Here is a 20,546-nt window from a genome sequence, read left to right on the forward strand (position 1 = left end):
GCAATAAAAGAACATAAATCAGATTTAGAAAAACTCAGTAAAGGAAAACTAAACTACAAAGAACTTAATAATGCATAACCACACAAGAGAACACTTTTAGAAAAGAGAAAAATTTTTTTAAATCACAAAGGAAAAAATAAAAAAGGATTAAAAAACCAATCACTTTCTTATATACCAGAGATAAACAAATGGAATTTGACACTAAAAACACAATACCATTAGCACCTCCCAAAATGAAATATTTAGTTATAAATCTAACAAAATATGCACATGCTCTATATGAGGAAAACTGTAAAACTCTGATGAAAGCTATCAAAGAACTAAATAAATGTAAAGATATTCCATGTTCCTGAATAGGAAGACTCAACTTTGTCAAAATGTCAGCTCTTCTCAACTTATCTATAGATTCAATGCCATCTCAACTAAATGCCCAGCAAATTATTTTGTGGATACTGACAAACTAATTCTAAAGTTTATATAGAAAGGAAAAAGATACAGAATAGCCAACACAAAATTGAAGGAGAGAACAAAATTTGGATGCTATCTGACTTCAAGACTTACCATAAAGTTACAGTAATCAAGGCTGTGGTATTGGCAAAAGAACACATAAATAGATCCATGAAACAGAGCCCAGAAATAGACCCACATAAATACAATCAACTGATCTTTGACAAAGGAGCAAAGGCAATGCCATGGAGAAAACTCATTTCAACAAATGGTGCTGAACAACCAGACATCCACAAGCCAAAAAAAAAAAAAAACAACAAAAAACTAACCTTACACTCTTCATAAAAATTAACTCAAAATAGATCATACAACTAAACATAAAACACAAAACCATAAAACTCCTAGAAGATAACACAAGAGAAAATCTACATGATTTGAGTTTGCAATGACTTTACAAACACCACCAAAAGCACAATCTGTGAAAGAAATAATTAGTAAACTGGACTTTATTGAAATTAATAACTTCTGCTCTATGAAAGACACTGTTACGAGAATGAGAAGACAAGTCACAGGCTGGGAGAAAACACTTGCAAAGACATAGCTGATAAGGAACTGTTATCTAATTTATACAGAGAACTCTTAAAACAAGAAAACAAACAACCCAATTAAAAAATGGGCAAAAGACCTGAACAGACACTTGCCCAAAGAAGATACGTACACAGTAAATAAGCATATGAAAAGATGCTCTTAGTCATATGTCATCAGGGAAATAAAATAACGAGATACCACTACACATACCCACTAGAATGGGCAAAATCCAGAATAACAATGTCAAATGCTGGAGAGGATGTACAGCAATAGGAACTCTCATTCATTGCTAGTGGAAATGCAAAACGATACAGCCATTTTGGAAGACAGTTTGGCAGGGTTTTTTTTTTTTACAAAATTAAACATATTCTCACCATATGATCCAGCAATCGTGCTCCTTGGCATTTACCCAGGAGTTGAAAACTTACATCCACACAAAAACCTGCATGTGGACATTTATAGCGGCTTTATTCATAATTGCTGAAACTTGGAAGTAACCAAGATATCCTTCAGTAGGTGAATGGATAAACTGCGATACATCTAGACAATAGAATATTACTTAGCACTAAAAAGAAATGAACTATCAAGCCATGAAAAGACATGGAGGAACTTAAACTCACATTACTAAGTCAAAGAATCCAATCTAAAAAGTCTACATACTGTTTGATTCCAAGGATGTGGCATTCTGGAAAAGGCAAAACTATGGAGACAGTAAAAAGATCAGTGGTTGCCAGGGGTTCAGGGGGAGCAAAGTAGGAAAGAACAGGCAGAGCACAGAGGATTTTCAGGGCAGTGAAACTATTCTGTATGATATGACAATGGTGGATACGTGTCATTATACATTTGTCTAAACCCCAAAATGTACAACACCAAGAGCGAATCCTAATGTAAACTATGAACTTTGGGTGATAATGACGTGTCAATGTAGGTTCATGGATTGTAACAGATGCACCACTCTGGTGGGGGATGTTGACAGTGGAGGGGTCATGCACTGTACTTTATGTCAAAGGTGCCTGTAAACCGAAAACTGCTCTAAAAAATAGTCTAGTAAAAAAAAAAAAATTAAAAATCAGCAGTTGCGAGGGGCTGAAAGTGGGGGGAGGGTCTGCCTACAATGGAGCAGGGGGAAGTTTTCTGGGGGGAATGAAACCATTCTATATTGTAATTGTGATGGTGGTTACACGACTGTCTGTCTGTACTTGTACAAGAATGGTACAACAGTAAGGGACTGAACTTACTGTACTTTTAAAAAATTTTTTTATTTTTTTGCGGTACGCGGGCCTCTCACCGCTGTGGCCTCCCCCATCGCGGAGCACAGGCTCCGGATGCGCAGGCCCAGCGGCCATGGCTCACGGGATCCTCCCGGACCAGGGCACGAACCCACATCCCCTGCATCGGCAGGTGGACTCTCAACCACTGCGCCACCAGGGAAGCCCTGTACTTTATTTTTAAAAGTGATTCTGAGACAAATATGGAAATACTCAAATTCAGAGAATAAATCTCTCTGAAAGAAAAATTAAAGCAAGGGATCAGAACAAATACTAAAATTATAATCCAAGGAAACTTTCCTGAAATTAAAAGAGAAAAAATTGAAACTACACACTGAAAGAGTATATTATACCTGAGAATATCAAGGCAGAACAACCTATACCAAAATATATTCAAGTAAAATTACTTATTTTAAGGGGAAAAAATCCTTTGGGCAAATCACTAATGATGAAAAAAAAATCACACTGTCATCAAGCCTACAGCAAAACTGGGGTAACATATTTAAGACACTTAAGGAAAGAATTCACATTTCCTTAATCCCAAGGAATTTCATTAAACCAAACTGACTCTCAAATATAAACTCTCAAATGAGTTTCTTGCAAGTTGTTATCAACTTGCAAGAAACTCAGAATATTGTTCCCATGAGCCCTTTCTAAGGAAACATCTACAGAACAAGCTTCCAGAAAACCAAAATGATTAGGAAACAAATGAACTGGTAGGAGGTACTGAATATATAGTTACTTGCAAAACTAATTCTAAATGGGAGGGTTTATGCAAGTTAAATGGGAAAGCTGATAGTATGTAATGGCTACATACTATGACAATGTAGATTAAGTACAGCTATTTAATTGGGCAGGTGGATAAAAACTCATATTACTGGCGGTATTTTTAGTTCTGTTATTGTAAGATTATTGTGCAATATGGGATAAAGCAATTAAGTAATTATGGGATACTCAAACTCCAGCATCCCATGACCCTGAGAACTGGGACTCTCAGTATGAAAGAAGATATAGATGTAATTATAAAAAAGGTTAATTAAAACTCCTGTTATTCTGAATTTGAGTCAAAAATAGTATATTTTCTTAAGATATTTTAATTTTAAATATACAAATATATTTTATAGCTTTAAAGATATTTTATCATAAAAGTACGTATATATTTTTTATCACATCTTTCATCATAAATGTATATAACCACATACATATATGTCAAATTTCCTAGCACTGTCCAGTGAAAAGACCTACAATGACCAACCCAGTAGCAATGAGCACTCCTAGCAATAGATATTATGGTCTTGAAATAGCATTTCCAAGTAAAACAACCAATTCTTCCTTGGGAAAAAATTACATACTTCATGTTTGAGGCAGGAAATACAAGATGAGGCAAGAAAATCTTGCCATTTAATCTTTCCAGATAGCAAGGAAACTACCAAAGACAACTAAGGTTACATCAAAGAACCCAGAAGTCATTTAATGAATCTCTCCCATTTGCCAACAGCAGGACAATTTTAAGCAACAAAGTAAGAGTAATCATGACAACTCATGGCGTATGTTTGAAACCAAAATATACTAGTTAATAATGATACTTTAAAAATCTAATTGGTCACCCTCAAAGGACAATAGTTTATCCTGAAAACTAGTAAATAAAAGGAAAGAAATAAGCATTCTTTTCTGCCTTTCCTATACAAATTGTACCTTGAGTAATCAATTAGTAAATGAGGGAGTAAATCAACTATACTCCAATATAAAATAAAAATTAAATTTTAAAAAAATGAAGGAAATTATCTCTTTACAGATGCAGCTCACGTAATTAAAAAAAAGACAGAATATCGCTATTTTGCAACCCTCAAAGAATTAATGGCTCTAGGCACTGCACTGAACATCAGTAGGAAAGAAGGCCTTTTTACCTTATCTGCCTCCTGAAGTAAAAGGACAATACCACATACACAACACAACCTTCAGTCCTGTCAAGGGTCTTAAATTCTGAGTCTGATCAAGCCTCTGCATCCTGCTGCCCATATGGATGAGAAATATGTTGAAATGCATGTAGCAAAATATAGACTGTGGGGTAACAACAGGTCAAACTGCTCAGGTTCAACAGATAAGTTGTAAAGAAAAGGATGGAGGGGGAACATGTAAATTAAGACACATCAAATAAAAAAGGGGGGGACTAAACTAAAATGCTTAGGTGTACATAACTTGGTGTTAAAACTATAAGGAAACAAGTGATTACTATAAAAGTCAGGGTAACAGTTACTTTTGGGGAGCAGGGAAGGGCTTATGATTGGCTGTGGTGTGGAAGGGGTTCTGGGATAAGTGAAAAACTTCTAATTCTTGACCTGTGTATTATAAGGCTTCTGGCCTTATAATAATTCACTAATATATCTGTGTGGTTTTCTTGAGGATTTTTTTTTTTTTTTTGACTGCAGCACGCAGCTCTTTGGGGGGTGGGGTGGGGGAATCTTCGTTCCCCAACCAGGGACTGAACCCCGGCCCTCGGCAGTGAGAGCTCAGAGTCCTAATCACTGGACAGCCACGGAATTCCCGGCTGTTATCTCTGTTTATCTCTGTTTCATTTTATCTCTGTTTCATTTTACAATAAACAAGGTTTTCTTTAAAAAGTAAATGATTAATAGTCATTTGGCTTATCTGGTTACCTCCAAATGGCACAAGGATCTAACCACCCATCTCCCTAGAACCAGAAGAGTATATTAGATTACTGCAGGTCCAGGATTCAATGACCTCAAATCCCTGGAACTTTATATCACAGATCTTAAGGAACTGATGCTAGAGCATATTCATGAAATAACTGTCTTAGCATGAAATGAACTCAGCCTTGAAAATTTCTACACACAGGAGTTTATGTATTAGGGATTGACTAAGACAATAAAGTGACCTTCCTGATAGTGGCTTTAATTATAAGGTCTTGTTCCACAGACCTATTCAATCAATAGTTTATCCTCCATGATACTTGGTAAAGATAAGACTTTGTTAAGAATGTTACTTTAGAGGAATCTCTCCTCTTCCTTCCTATCTTGTACACAGATTTCTTCCCAAAGTTTAGAGTAAGCAGAGAACAGTGACTCAAAATTGCCAAGGAGTTCCCAACATGAGGTAGAGGGAGGAGAGAGCGAAGAATCCCCTTAACCTCAGACATACAATCTCACTGACCCAAGTGAGCACTTTCTAGATTACCTAAACTTTCTAGAAGCAAAGGACTTGTAATTCAAAAACTGCTAATACAGACTGAAAAAAAAGAAAAATATAGTTAAATACCAATGCGGCAGAAATTAAAAGGGGAAGTTGGAGTGGTGACTGCCTGTGCTTCAAAGGCTCCCCTGACATAGAAAATCAAATTTGACAGGAGAGGCAAAAGAAGAGAGAAATTTCACTCTCCATCACACCATACCAGCTCTCCAAAAATCGAAGAGGGAGAAAAGGAGAGACCCATGTGGGCACCAACCTCTACTATGGCTGCAGAGGAGGGTGTTTAGGTTTACTCAATAGATTAATCAGAACTTTTAAGCTGACAAGGGAGAAATACTATCATCATTACTTCCTTTTTGCTTTCTGTATAGCACCCTTCTGCTTAGACTTAGCAGTTATATTTTGTCTATTAGTTATTTACACTGGTTTATTCCCTTCTTCTCACTCCCTAATATGCCATAAGCTTCAGAATGAAAGAGGATATGTTTTTTTCATCTATATATTTTCCATATGCCTAGTATAGCACCTGGCAAAATGTTTTACACATAGCATATACTCAGTATGTTTGCTGCATTAATTAAAAAAGAAAAATCAAGGGCAGTCAGGTGAAAGAAGAGAAAACTTGATCTGTATTATTTCAGAAGGCAAAACCAAGACAAACTAGAAGGAAAGTATGGGGAGGCCAACATGAACACAAACTTTCTTTAGCACTGGTTGCCTTGAGAAGTAATAATGTCCCTTTGCCACTTTTGAAGACTGAATTAAAGGCAGAAGGGAACTTTGAGAGCTGTTCCAATCGCTTTTAAGATTTTGTTTCTGAATAAGGCTGTCCCCAGAGACTAAGACTGAAAAAGCAAATGAAGAAAATAAGGAGAAACAAATCTATCCCAGAACCTATAATAGAACCGGCATTTCCCACTTCATTGGAAACCTGTAATTTGATAATGTAAAAGCTCTATCCTACTTTATTAGAGAATTAAGTATCAGAACAAACCTTTGTACACTAGGCATTTCACATGTGTTATTTTCATTCCATCCTTGATATTATTATCCCCATTTTATAAAAGGACACTGATAGTGAGAGAATAAGCAATGAATGGGTTTTGAACTTTGACACAAACCATGTTCTTTCTACTGAAACTTCCAGCTTCTAAGATAAATTAGCACTGGTAAAACATAACATTGCTTTCCTTGTGTATTAGCATTAGAAAACAATTTTCTACCATATCTTAACTTCCATGCCATAAATTTTTGCTTGCATGTCTTACCACTTATTTCAAGCTCCACCCAATGTGATTTCTTTCCATTTGCTGCTTCCTCAGAGGACATAATTGTGTACATCCTCCGAGGGTCAGGGGGCTCATATTTTTCTTTGGGCATGCCTGTTGAATTAAGAAAAGAAACCAATCAATACCCAGAAGAATCAAATAACTGAAAATAACATCTTTTTTAAAAGTAGACACCCATATTATATCTCTAAACACAATTTCCCACTAAAAGGAACTAGGAGCTCCTTGGAGAAATGGAGGATTTCACGTCTGACATAGGAAAAATACAAACAAGTCTGGACACTAAGAAAGATGCTGTGGCTGTGAAGGACACAGGAGCCAGCTTGAAGAGGTCCCACTGGCCACAAACATGACAATCTGAACATCAAAAGAAAGACTACATTTCAAACTGCATGAATCCAAAACTTAAACAGGAGAAAAAAAAAAATGCAGTCACCCGAAAATTGGAAAATAAAGGGAACGAATCAAGCATTTATCCTGCATTTCTGGCAGAAACTAGATGAGGAAATGTTCTTAACAGAATTCTAGCTAATAAATGTAAAAAGAGTTACATAATTAGAAAAAACACTATTTCACAATCGCTAATGAAAAAATGGATGACCATCAATGGTTAATAAAAGTATTAGGTGAAAAAAATCCAATGAAAAAATTTTAAATAGATAGATCAGGCTGTAAGACCTCAACCCAAGGATCGATCTCAGTATTAGGACAACTAGACTTACATGCCAACACTATGTATGCCCTTGCCCCTTCATCCAAAAAATTAAAAGTAAAATTGAACCTGAATCAAATCAGCCTCTCTAGATCTAGTACCAGTTTACACTAAGTAAGGGAGACAGAGGAACATGTTAAAAATAACACGAGGCACAACAATGTGAATATACTTAACACTGCTGAACTGTACACTTAAAATGATTATTAAGATAGTAAATTTTGTTATAATTTTACCATGATTAAAAAATTTTTTCTTAATTTTAAAATAATGCCACAAGAATACAGCCAGCCAGACACAGACCATGGAAAGTTCAATATGACAGAAGACCCAGTTTCTTCAACAAATGAATGATATGAAAAAGGAGGAGTAAGAGGAAGTTGATATTAAATGACTTAAGAGGCACAACAATCAAATGAAATGTATAGACCTTGTTTGGGTCTGATCTGACCAAATCAAGTGTAAAAAACATTTTTGAGAATTGGACAAATTTGAAGAAGAACTAAACCTAAGTTGATATTGGGACTATTGTTCATTTTGCTTGTGGTTATTTTTTAAATTCTTATTCTTATAGAAACATTCTGAAATATTCAGGTGAAATGAAATCTCACTTCCTTGCATATTCTCCCAAACGCCTTGCTCCAGTCTCACTTCACCTTATGTGTTTGGATGAGCCATAATCTGCTTTAACCAAGTCTCTACCTACTCTGGATACCTACACAGCTAAATAAAGCTGGAGAAAAACCTACCATCATGTGAATTTAAAGTAAGCCAGTCAGCAATCACTTACGTCAAATGGACTTACTGTTGAACGGGTTCGATGTTTTAGTTTTACAAGAAGAAAAGTTATGGAGATGGATGGTGGCGAAGGCTGCACGACATTATGAATGTATTTAATACCATTGAATGCTACACTTAAAAATGGTTAAGATGGTAAATTTTATGTTATGTATATTTTCTACAATAAAAAAAATGGAAAAAAGTTAAAGCAACTTTCATTATGCTATGCTGCTCCTCTAATGATGAGAAGTAGAGCTATCTTTCAAACATAGAAATGGTTTTGACCATGTAGTCAAAACACAGGAGATAAGTAATCCTGAAAAGCTTTTTGAAGAAAGTAAAAATATAAATGGTGAGACTAATCATCTGTATAAGAAACAGCACGTTTTTGTTTTGTCAAATACTGTTAATAAAACTGTTCTCCTACACGTTAATTTCTCCAAAACAGAAATACAGTGCCTGAAGTTTTTAGACTAATACAAAAAATACCTAACAGAGAAAGCTATACAGTCAAGAACTGTTCCTGTTCCATCTAGAGGACAATATGGTGAAGCAAGTGCCCATTCTGAATCATATGAATATACCAGTAATAACAAAATGCTGTGTAAGGTTACCAGAGCTTGATGACAACATCCCTTAAGATTCCTTAAGATCACCCAAATGCCACTATTCTGACTAGATTTTACTTACGACCGTGTGATCTTCACTGGCTTTTCCAAACAGAATTTAATAATGGTAAGCTGCTCTCTCCAGCTGAGGTTAGTATTTTGAGTTACTATTAATTATTAATCATTTGACTTCTTAGTGAAAGTTCAGAAGTCTGATTTACCTCTCTCATGTGAGCTTATTTAGTGTGAATCAATGTCCGGAGTTTGATTACACTTCAGAGAATAAATACAAGTATTACTGAACTGAAATCTGAAATCCAAGCCCTAGACCTGGGGTCATTCCATCAAAGAGTCATGATTTCTGCCTAAGCGGCCAACCATGCCCTTTCTTGGTTTTCATGACATATGATGTGTTGCCTTAAAACTTAAGAGACAGCTCATTACTTGAAAGCAGTGAGGAGATCTTCTTTATTTTCCAAATCCCTGACAGTGCAGATTAGGAAGTGGGGGGAAAAAAGAATATGATAGAATAAAAGAAACGGCAGCAAATTAGACAATCAAGCCCTTCTGAGGAGCCTATCTGCCCAGTGAGCAACCCCACCCATTTTTCTTGGAGTCCAACCGAACATAGTATTGGAAACTAAGTAGAGAAAAGGATATAAGAATACAAACAATTTAGGATTTTTCCCAAGGCTTGAAATCAACAAGCAGATCTTACTCTCTAAAAAATACAGTATGCCACTGCAGATTACTACCTAAAAAGAATAAAATGTTTCCAAAAGAGGCTTGAAAACTGTCAAGTAGAATTAAAAGACTTTTAAAAAATAGGTAGGCCAGAGTCAGCAGGTATACAGCCCCTGACTATTCAATCTCTAATTCCTCCAGTCCAGTGCCAAACATCACTACTGATCCTGGCAGCATAAAATCTGTCCCTGATCTAGATCTCAGAGAAACAGTTTTTCAGTATCTTAGAATAATTATTTACCTTAAAGAAATACAGGACATTATTTACCAGCAGAGAAAGATATGCTTTCATTATTAAACATTTTATGAAATGGCTTAAAAAATACACAGGGGAGGGGGGTAAGAGGGAAGACGCAGGGGGGCGCAGGGCGGGGGAGAGACCATAAGTGCAAGTCAGCCACCATTTGAGGCAGCTTTTAAACTAAGAAAATTGGTACTAAAGAGAAAGATTTAAGTCTTTATCCTTTCAGTGGGTACTGTAAATAGTCATCAAATAGCCCCAGGTGAAAACGTGTCCTATTTTACAAAAGAATAAATGAAGAATTAAAGAATTAATAAAAAAAACAAAAACAACATCATTTCATAATTCCTAATGAGCCTTTTTAAAACAGGATTTATAAACTGGGTTAAAACCATTAGATGACTCATTGGCACTGGCATAATGCTAAGGTAACACCACCACCCAGATTGTTTTTTAATTATAGGGTAGAAAATGTTCAAGAGAGGAATAAACTGTTACCCCCTTCATCAATCTTCCCAACACTAATGGAGGCAGAACCAGATACTGTGGGTCTTTGGATCTGACAGAATATGAAATACACACCAACAATGTTTATGTTGATTAAGAGCTAGAGGAACTAGCCAGATGACACCAAAGAAGCAACTGGAATGCAGGACTTTCTGCAGGGTAAATGGTCTGCTACCTTTAACAAGCTGGTGTCAGGACTATTCTAGACTTAAAGAGAATTAAGGGATATATAGAATGAGATGCAATGAATGGTCCCTATATAGGATCCACAAATCTGCAACAAAGGACATTCTGCGGACTGTTCGAGAAACATTTAATACCTAGTTCATATTTTGAAATATTAATGAATTATTATGAGATCATGTTATTTTGGCAATGTACAAAAATACATTTCTTGTTAAAAGGCACTCTGAAGTTAAATAATTTATTTTAAATTGTATTGGCCAGGTTTTTTTCCAAGGGAAATGAGGCTGAGTTATAGCCAATCTTAACTGACAAGATAAAATGCTAAATTCCTCTTTTCCTTTCCTTGCTTGTTACATTTTCTCCTCCATCCTTGGTGCTTTACTTCTTTTACATATACAAAGGAGAAAAAAAGGAAAAGGCGCAGAGGAAAGGAAGGGAGGGGAGAAGGAAGAAATAAACTCATGTGCAGAAAAATCCTTTTATTTGATGATCAGGAGCCTCACAAAGCTACAAGTTATGGAATATATGAAAAGGTAGTGCCACTAGCCTTGTTGCCAATTTACTTCTTCCTATCCAAATTTTCACTACGTCTTATCCAATTTTTCACTAAATCCCACTGATTTTTACCTCTTCAGGACTTCTAAACCTGTCTTCTCCATTTTCACAGCTACTGAAGTTAATTTACACCCTCATTTCTCAGCTACAACTTTTAAACAACCTTCTCTATACCTTCCTGATAGATGCCTGCTCATGTCACTCTCCTGCTTAAAAATCTAAGATGGCCTTTTCTGCCTACCTAAAGTCCTCTACAATCTGGATTTAGGCCAACTATTTTCTCACTCATCTTCAGCCACTGACACACAAGTTACCCTATAAAGTCTTAAATTAATCAAAGCAAACCTACTTCTAAGGCATAGTCTTTCAATAACACATGCTAATCCCTTCACCAAAGGAAACCTTCACCCTAAACTCCTACTCACCCGCTTCACGGCAACTCAGGTTAGATGTCAGAGTCCCTGTAAGCCCTTCCCAACAAAGGCACAAATTCACTACTCTTTCCTCTGCACACCATACATTTACTACAGCATCTATCACCCCAGTTTGTATCTCCCAGTGTCTTGTGTAAGACCTAGCATGTTGTACTAATAAACTGGTCTAAACATTCCTTCATGACTCAAAATCAGGTTTTCAAAGAAAAATCCAAAAAAAACAATTCAATACATCCAAACCATGCTTCCTTAAGGGAGCTTTCTTTACAGAATCATTCATTCAACCAATATATACTAAGCACCTTCTGCCTCTATGTGCCAAGCCCTCTGCCAGGTTCTGGGAATAAATAATAAATAGGAAATACGTACATGATCTTGGATCTTAATCTACTGGGGAGTGCAAACAAAAATCTTACGACGGTGTAATCACACTACAACCCTTTTTACAAACATCACTCTAATTTAGGACTTCTTCCCTACCCCTCATAAACACAGGAGTTTATCATTCCCAGCTTTGAGCTATCCTGAACCTTGAAGATATTTCTAATGTTATATTCTTTAATCCCACCTTAATTTTTTTTGACATGTCTCATTCACCTACTCTAATATAGGGTCTTTGCACTTACATTTTAAATATTTTTATATTTTCAGAGCCTGGCAAATAGTGTTTGGTGAATACTTATAAGAATTAAGGGGATAAGTTGGGACAGTAAAAAAAGCAAACATTGTGTAAGAGGTAAGTATGCTAACAGAAGCAGTGCCCATGTTACCAGGAGTAAGAAAAACTAACATAGGCCTCTAATCTTGAAGGCAAAATCTAGAGAAACCAGACAGAAAGGACCTAAGTGACCAAAGGCTGAGAATATTCGCTCTAGGATAGGCTGGGATATGAAGCAAAGGGACAAACTTAAAGGTAAAACTGTATAAACATAATCTTAGTGACATGCTATGGCAAAATAAGAGCAAACCTCAAACAGGTGGGGGTAATGGCAAAACTGTGTTGGAGTGCCTATCTGCCATACTCTAAACTAGGCACATAACAGCTAACATGTTTTGAGCACTCTCCAACTGGCAGGCCCTTCACATGCATTATCTCATTTAACCCTCAGGACTCCTATGAGTAAATACTATTGTATTATTCTCCATACATAAAGAAAGAACGGTCCAGAAAATAAGTCATTTACCTGAGATCACAGAGATCCTACTGGCACAACTGTGATTTTAACCCAAGTCTGATCCAAAAGTCTATGCTTTCAACCACTATGCAATAATTTACTGGTAATTATCTCGATTTAATTCTCATAGCGATCCATGAAGCAAACACTATCCTCATTTTATTTTAGATGAGGAAACTGAGACTCTGGGTTTAAATAACTTGCCCAAGGTTGCACACACTTAGTAAGTAGTAGAGCTAGGATTTGAACCTGGGACAATCTAGCTGCAAAGCTGTACTCCAATGCCTCACACAAGTCTAGAATTCTGTCACTGATGAAACCAAGATCTTGTGTTCATTCTCCAAATATTATGTTGCTAAGACCATGAGCCCCTGAGTTTCCTTCTCAGATGTATCACCTTTCCAAACTACTCTTTACCTGTATTCTCTACTCCCAAACTCTGCCTAATACTTAACACAACAGACCTCAAATGCTATCATCTCAGGACCCTTATACTCAAGTACCTCAAAGACCTTTCAATTGTGTGGGTTATATCTATCAACATTTACCATACTAGAAATTAGAAATAAGGAATTTTAAAATATGTATTACTCATTAAATATAATAAAACCTATCACATGTTAACATTTTTATGAAAAGTAACTACTTTCAAGAACAAAGTAGGGCTTCCCTGGTGGCGCAGTGGTTGAGAGTCCACCTGCCGATGCAGGGGAGACGGGTTCGTGCCCCGGTCCGGGAAGATCCCACATGGCGCGGAGCAGCTGGGCCCATGAGCCATGGCTGCTGAGCCTGCGCGTCCGGAGCCTGTGCTCCGCAACGGGAGAGGCCACAACAGTGAGAGGCCCATGTACCGCAAAAAAAAAAAAAAAAAAGTAAAATTTTGTGAGAAGAGTGACACTGTCTTACATTTTTGCAAATCTTTAAGGTCTGACATGCTAGAAGACAGCTGGATTCACCTATCTGCTCTGAATTCAACTGATCAGATATTACATATCATTTTGTCATTCTCTGGAAAACTCCACTGTATACTCATAAGAGGAAGAGAATGAAAAAGGCAAATAATCTTAGTAATATTTCTAAGAACTTAAGGTTTCTGTAGCCACCTCCTCCTGCCTCCCAAAATCTCAATTCCTTAAATCCTTTTCTCAAGTAGAATAAGAATAAATTTAAGTCCATATTGGTTTAACTAAAATTTCCAATCAGTAAGACCTCTGCGAAAAAAAATTTTTAAATTATGATAAAATATTCCTCCAAAACAGAGTCAAACAGCAGATGTAGTAGTTAGTCTAAGCTCTAAAAGAAGACCGGCAAACCCATCTGCATCCGCAGTGCCCAGCCAATAACCAACAGCCCATAAGAGTTTACTAGACTGCTGTTAAAATGCAATTCTAATCATGTGCCCGTGCCTAATAACACAAGTGAATATAAAATACAGTCAGAGAGAAGCCTGAGTGTACTGCAACACCACAGGAAACTACCAATTTTGAAGGTCAAAAATGGTCAAATACTAGCAATTTCATTCAACTCAATAAATTAACTCAAAATAGAACTATAAAGATACACCAAGTATAGGTCATCCACAAATTTCAATTTAAAACACAAACACTTCTTAGCTTAAAATTTTTAATTTCTATAAGTATGGAACAAAAGAACATATTAGGACAATTTAGATTTATGATCTAGCCAGCAAAGCTGAGGGTCTACTAACATTAAGTCAAACCATGATTTGTGTGATGAAACATCACCGAGATCAAAAAGGAAAGGAGAGGGAGCCATCAATATTAAATCTGTTCTCTTAGTATGAGACAAGCAACAGCCGTCTAGTTTACACCTTCAGCAATGATGGCTACCAACAGAAATCTTTTCATTTCTTTCTTATCTTTTGCCAGTTACCATAATCTATTTGCTCCTCCCACTCTTACAATCACAGTATTCTAGCTACCCTTATCTAGTTGGAATTTTGGCCTTTTGAGGCATTCAACATTTATTCTAGCTGCTAATTCATGTATACAATCATTTTGGGAAGTTCTAATATAGTAGCAATGAGTTTTGACCCACTAGTCTTTTTTTCCCCTAAAAACTGAGAAAGAAAATTATTCATGAAATGCTGACCTTATAAATCATCAAGAAGCCTTTAACAACTCTAGAATATTTCTCTCACAGGGCTTAAATGAACTCTCTGACCCCAGTTTCTTGGCCCCGCCTCCTTCATCCAGCCTTCACATTTTTACTGTGTCTCCTGAAAAAGTATGTCACACACACAATTTCCCCACCCCTATCCACCTAAACTCTCAATGAATCCCTATTATATACAGACGAAAGTCTCAACACTTTAAGAAAAAGCCTAAGACTATTCAGACTGTTTCTGGTCACTCCTCCTGTCCCTTTCATCTTTGCATCCTATGTTTCACAGCCCAAGTTGTACGTAACTTGACTTTGCACATGTTCTTTCTTCTCACTAAAAGGTCCTACTCAGTCTAACAAACCTCTATTCAACCTTCAAAGCTCAGCCCAAAGACCTCTGAGATGACCCCCTCAAGCTTCCCAAGCAGAATTAGTTGCTCCTTCTTTAGCATGCCCCAAATGCTTTGTGTATTTCTCATTACTATATAACTTGATGAGCACTTTATTGGTTTATCTGTTTTTCTCTCCATACCATTATAAACCCATTTAGAATAAAAGAGCATAAGCCCTATTAGAGGAGCAAGTCTATTATGGTGCCTGACACATGGGTGTTTCCAGTATTTTTGGAACTGAGTTTTAGCCCTATTTTAAAATGCTGTGTTCAAGTATAATCAGTTCTGCTGTATCACTTATTCTGAAAATAATCTGTTCCAACGTAACCGATATATTAGAAAATTTGAGCTTAACACAAAATTCCCATTTGCTTATGTGTGATTTTTTCTGTGGAAAAAACTAGACGAAGGTAGAAACCTGCCCCCAGCTGAACTGAGCTGCATAGAAATACACAAAATACACACACCTTAAAACACCTACCAGCTACATCAGTTCACTCTGTGTGTGTGCACAAGAGCTGAGCCACACCCACCCACCTCTGGTGTTACTGTAACATTCCATTCGATTTCAGGTAACTCTCCTTCCACCACTGTACAGTAACTCACAAGCAGCAACCTTTCTGATGCCCATTAACACAAGCAAACCAGGTCTTTTTCAAGGTAAAGTGACACATTTATTGTAGTATTTATGTATACCATAACCATTTAACATGTGTAAAACTATGCTACCATTTTTACCAGGTTCCTTTTTTTTTTTTTGCGGTATGCGGGCCTCTCACTGTTGTGGCCTCTCCCATTTCGGAGCACAGGCTCTGGATGCGCAGGCTCAGTGGCCACGGCTCACGGGCCTAGCCGCTCCGCGGCATGTGGGATCTTCCCGGACCAGGGCACGAACCCACGTTCCCTGCATCGGCAGGCGGATTCTCAGCCACTGTGCCACCAGGGAAGCCCACCAGGTTCCTTTTTATTAAAGTAAGTCACTGACAAAGTTTTGAGTGTTGTGCTTTAGTTCCACTTTTCCCAAAAGGCCTGTAGTTTTTACTGCACAATTTTCCATATCATGGTGATTTTTAGGAACTCACATGTTGCTTTACAGCAGAACTGACTATATAAATTAACAGCTGTATGAGGAGTTCTTAGGTTTTAAGAAATTTTCAACATTTCAATTCCAATAATATACAGGAGAAAAAACTCTGCCCTCTCCCCAATTTCACAAAATGTTTACAGTCCATATCCTCACAGACCATTAGGACAGCCATAACCGTTAAGCTTGGTGGCTCTCATTTCTGGTGAGCAGAGAGTTGATTTTTCCAGCTTAAGCTCTACAGTCTGCCTAAGCCTAACTCAGAAGACAAGTTCTGAATGCCTGAACTTTCACATGTACCATTATATGGGTTTCATTTTTTTTATTGCTCTTAACTTTTTTCCAAAACATTTTGATTTTAAATTACCCTGTATTATAGAGCAATTGAACCGAGCCCTCAAGCCCACTATAAAATGGATCAGACACAAAAGACCCTATATCCAAGTTTAAAATAGATTCAGAGTCACTAACTCCACAGTATCTCAAATGTGACTTTTTTATATGTATGGCTCCACTTAATTCTCCACACTGATGCCCAAATGATCTCTAAATCACCTTGTTCCCCTATGAAAAATATTTTGGCTCACTCCTTTGCTACAGAATAAAGATATAAACCTCACTTTTAGCTTAGTAAGTATGGTTCTTCAAAATCTAGGATGGACACACCTTTGCAGGCTCATCTCCAGTCTCTCCAGGGAGAGATGAGAGAGTGTCTCATCTCTCCCTGTTTCAGTAACACATCGATATTGGCCTTACCCCAACACTTGGCACCTCAGTGCACCCACAGTTCCTTTTGTCTGAAATGACCCCATCTCTCCAGTTTGACAAACACCTATTCCGTGCTCTTTTCTGTAAACTGCTCCCACACATTCTACAAATTTCATCGTTCTCTACTGTTCTCCCCACAGCACTCTGTACACCTACTAAGACTACAACAAGAAGACAGCAAATGAGTGTTATTCACTTTTTAATTCCCAGGGTCTAACATTATGTCCAGCATATACTATTCCTTGCACATAACTTACCAAGAAAATAAAAATGGATGAGGGAGAGGTAAAGCCCAGAGAAGGGTAAGATTAAGGCAGTCTAAATGAGTCCCCATCTTACATGCAAATAAACACTTTAAAAGCAGTTTCCCAACCAGTATACCTTCCATATGGGAAAGTTACAAGTGTGCTGAAGACGGCCCTCACCTCTCATGGCCCAAAGGCTACAGCTGTGAGCAGCCTTGACCATTTATTCCAGGATGCCTTCCATATATTATCCCTTTCTGTTGCACTATGATATGAAAAAGGTTTATGCTTTAAATATAAAAAAGGCTAATATGAACGTGGTGGAATGCCTACACATTAACCAAAATAAATGCATTATTTATGAACCATAAGTACAGAAGCAAATGCCTTTATTTGTAGCCAGGACCAAATTCTGTAACCAACTCATATCTGTTCAAGAGTCTGAAAAGTTTTACTTTGCCACCAAGGTTTAAGAAACCTGAAAATACCTACAAATCAAACAGGCATTCAAAAGAGCTTCCTCATCTACGTTACCAATGATCAAGACACTTCTGAAACTATGCAAAATATTCTGAGTCTCACAGGAAACTTTGTCTTTTGTCACATCCTCGTTTTTTGACCATTTCATTAAGTATCTTATTCACCTACTGAGAACTGACCAGACTCAACTACCTCAAATAACTTCCAGCCATTAAAACGCACTCCGCCCTCCCAAAAAAACTAATCTCCATCAAGTACCTCACTCCCATGTGCTCTCCCATTTACACAAAACCTGGTCCTTTCCCTCTTAACTGTAATATCTTGGGCAAGTCACTTTAACCTTTCTAGGCCTGTTTCCTCAACAGCAGCTATTCAAATATTTTGTTTAAAGCAAGTTGACTGGACTAGATCACTGGTCTAAAAATATTAAGCAATTTTTATTCTACAAGTCATCACATTCTAAAGACTGCGATAATTGCTCTGATAGCAATTATAAAACAAGTCTTCAAAACCTTGTGATCAATGGACACAGCTCCTAAAGCCTACAAAACTGTTTTGGGATGATAAATTCTAGTGCACTGTGAAAAACACAAAGTGCTATTATATGCCATTTTATTTTTCACTTGTTCATATTCACTCTCTTCCTCTCCAAAATTAAAACCCCCAGACACAAAGAGGCAAGATTCCACACTACCACTAATGGGGCAATCCACCTGGAAAACAGGTAAGTATGGGAACTCATGTTAAAGGAGATTATTTAAACGTCAGCTTAACACAATAACAAATCCAAAAAGGAAAAGCAAGATGACCATTCACAATGTTGTCATTTGCAGTAACAGTTCAAGAAGAGGTTACAGGTGTTCATTAGCAGGCTCTTAGGGGAAGCTGTAGGAGAAAAAGTCAAAAAAAAAATTTCCAAAGAAAATAATGATTGGTGTTTAGAAAAAAAGAAAAGAGATACGATTCAGGTTATTACACAAAACTTAAAGTAATTAGAACTATCTCTGAGTCCTCAGCAATATCATAAATCTCTTCATCTGGTGCTAAGGGTTTCTTTAACCATGTCATTCCCATCCCCCCACCCCCCAAAAAATTTGTGTTAAACTGAATTTTAAATACATTTGCGGGAGGGGGTAAACAGTTGGTTTCCCGCTTTGCGGTAACTGCGAAGTTCCACACTCCACTCCGCGCAATCCCACACCGCCACTTCTCCAAAGTTGCCACCCATCCCAGCCAAGAGTCCCGGACACCAACTCCCCTCCTCCGGGTGACCAGAGCCAGGGTCGACAGCCAGGGCATCCCCCAACCCTGGCGCCCCCTGCGCGGCCCCGCCCCCGCCGTCAAACAACACCCCCCAGCCCCGGACTCGGCGCGGGGGCGCGGTCCGGGGACCAACTGGATGGCGACAGCCGCGCGTCTAGGGACCCCCAACAGCCACCATCTCTTCCAGTCTTCGGGCCCGCTGCACGCAAAACTCAAGGTGTTCTTGCTCGAGTCCCCCGCGCTACGGTCCCGGGGACACGACCGAGAGGGGCCCGTGGGCAGCAGTGTGGGGAGCAGCGCCCAGCCGGGCCTCGGACTGGTCTCGCTCACCTCTTGGGGTGCGCCGCCTTCCTCCGCCGCTGCCGCCGCCTCCTCCCTGTGAGTGCAGCGGGGTCTGACCTGTGGAACCACCATACCAGTCCCGCCCGCTGCTGCAGCGCCGCCGTCGCCGCTCCTCTGCCGCCTCAGCCGCCGCTCTTTGTTCTCCCTCCGAGATCCACCGCGTCAGCCGCCCTCTTCAGCCGCCTCGATGGGCTGCCACTACGGCCTCCCGGCCTCTCGGCCTCCGGCCTCACCCTCCTCACTGCACCCACCGCTGCCTTCCCCTTCGCGCAGCCGACGCCGCCGCCACCGACGCCGCCGCCTCCTCCTCCTCTGCGCCCCCCTCGTTTTCATTGAAAGCAAACAAGCATCATGGCGGCGGCCGCCGTCCCACCCCTTCCCCCTCCCCCCACCCACCCCAAGCCTGCGAGCGCCGCGACCGACGCTGCCGCTCCAACATCCCGGCCGCCCATTGGCCGCCGCCGCCGGGCGCGACCATTCAGCATCCGGGGAGGTCGCTCTCCGCTCGTCCCTCTCTTCCCCCACCCCCGCGATGGGGAGCAGTGAGCCGGCCGGGCGCGCTCCAGGGTCAGACCTCCCTCTCCTCTTCCCGCTCTCCTCGCTCGTTTCCTGCCTTGTTGCTTCTACTTTCTCATCTTCTTAACGCTCCTACGCTTTTCAACTAGCTCTTTTTTTTTCCTTTCTTTCTCTTTTTTTTTTGTCTCACGCTGTTCATTTTTGTTCCTCTCTTCCCTCAATTTCCTTGATCTTCCTCCCTTTCGTGTCGCTTATTACATGGAAACAGGGACAAGCTCTCAGACTTTTGACCCTTAGCCAGTATCTTGAGCTGCCTAAAGACAAGACATGCAGTCGTGAACAGTGACTTGATTCATCCTGCCTCAGATATGAAGAAAAAACTAATTAATGGCACGTTTCGGTCCATTAATGGTCATTCAGTCCAGTAAATTCAGGGACAATTCTGGTGGGATCCTAGCCCGGAGTAACTGTCCGCAGCTGTGTTCAAAGAGCAAGATGTTCTATTCAGGTGGAGATTGAAAATGAGCAGAGAAAGGATTGATGATGCTTGCATGAGTGCACATTAGTTGACTGGTGGTCAAGGCCCTGTGC

At 38.9% G+C, this 20,546-nt stretch overlaps 1 protein-coding gene across 5 annotated transcripts in view; it reads right to left on the reverse strand.

Moving 5' to 3' along the window:
* Window positions 1-19,785, reverse strand: part of CNOT6 (CCR4-NOT transcription complex subunit 6) — a 66,812-nt gene extending 47,027 nt beyond the window's left edge. For all 5 annotated transcript variants that reach the window (XM_030844838.3, XM_030844836.3, XM_030844837.3 and 2 more), the window contains exons 1-2: window positions 19,428-19,785; window positions 6,779-6,892 (exon numbers count right to left, since the gene is read on the reverse strand). In XM_030844838.3, the coding sequence (XP_030700698.1) occupies window positions 6,779-6,890 (112 nt within the window). In that variant the 5' untranslated portion in view covers window positions 6,891-6,892; window positions 19,428-19,785. The remainder of the gene's footprint in view (window positions 1-6,778; window positions 6,893-19,427) is intronic.
* Window positions 19,786-20,546: the final 761 nt, after the last annotated feature.

This window comes from Globicephala melas, chromosome 3 (genome assembly GCF_963455315.2).
Source record: "Globicephala melas chromosome 3, mGloMel1.2, whole genome shotgun sequence".
Classification (NCBI taxonomy): Eukaryota; Metazoa; Chordata; class Mammalia; order Artiodactyla; family Delphinidae; genus Globicephala; species Globicephala melas.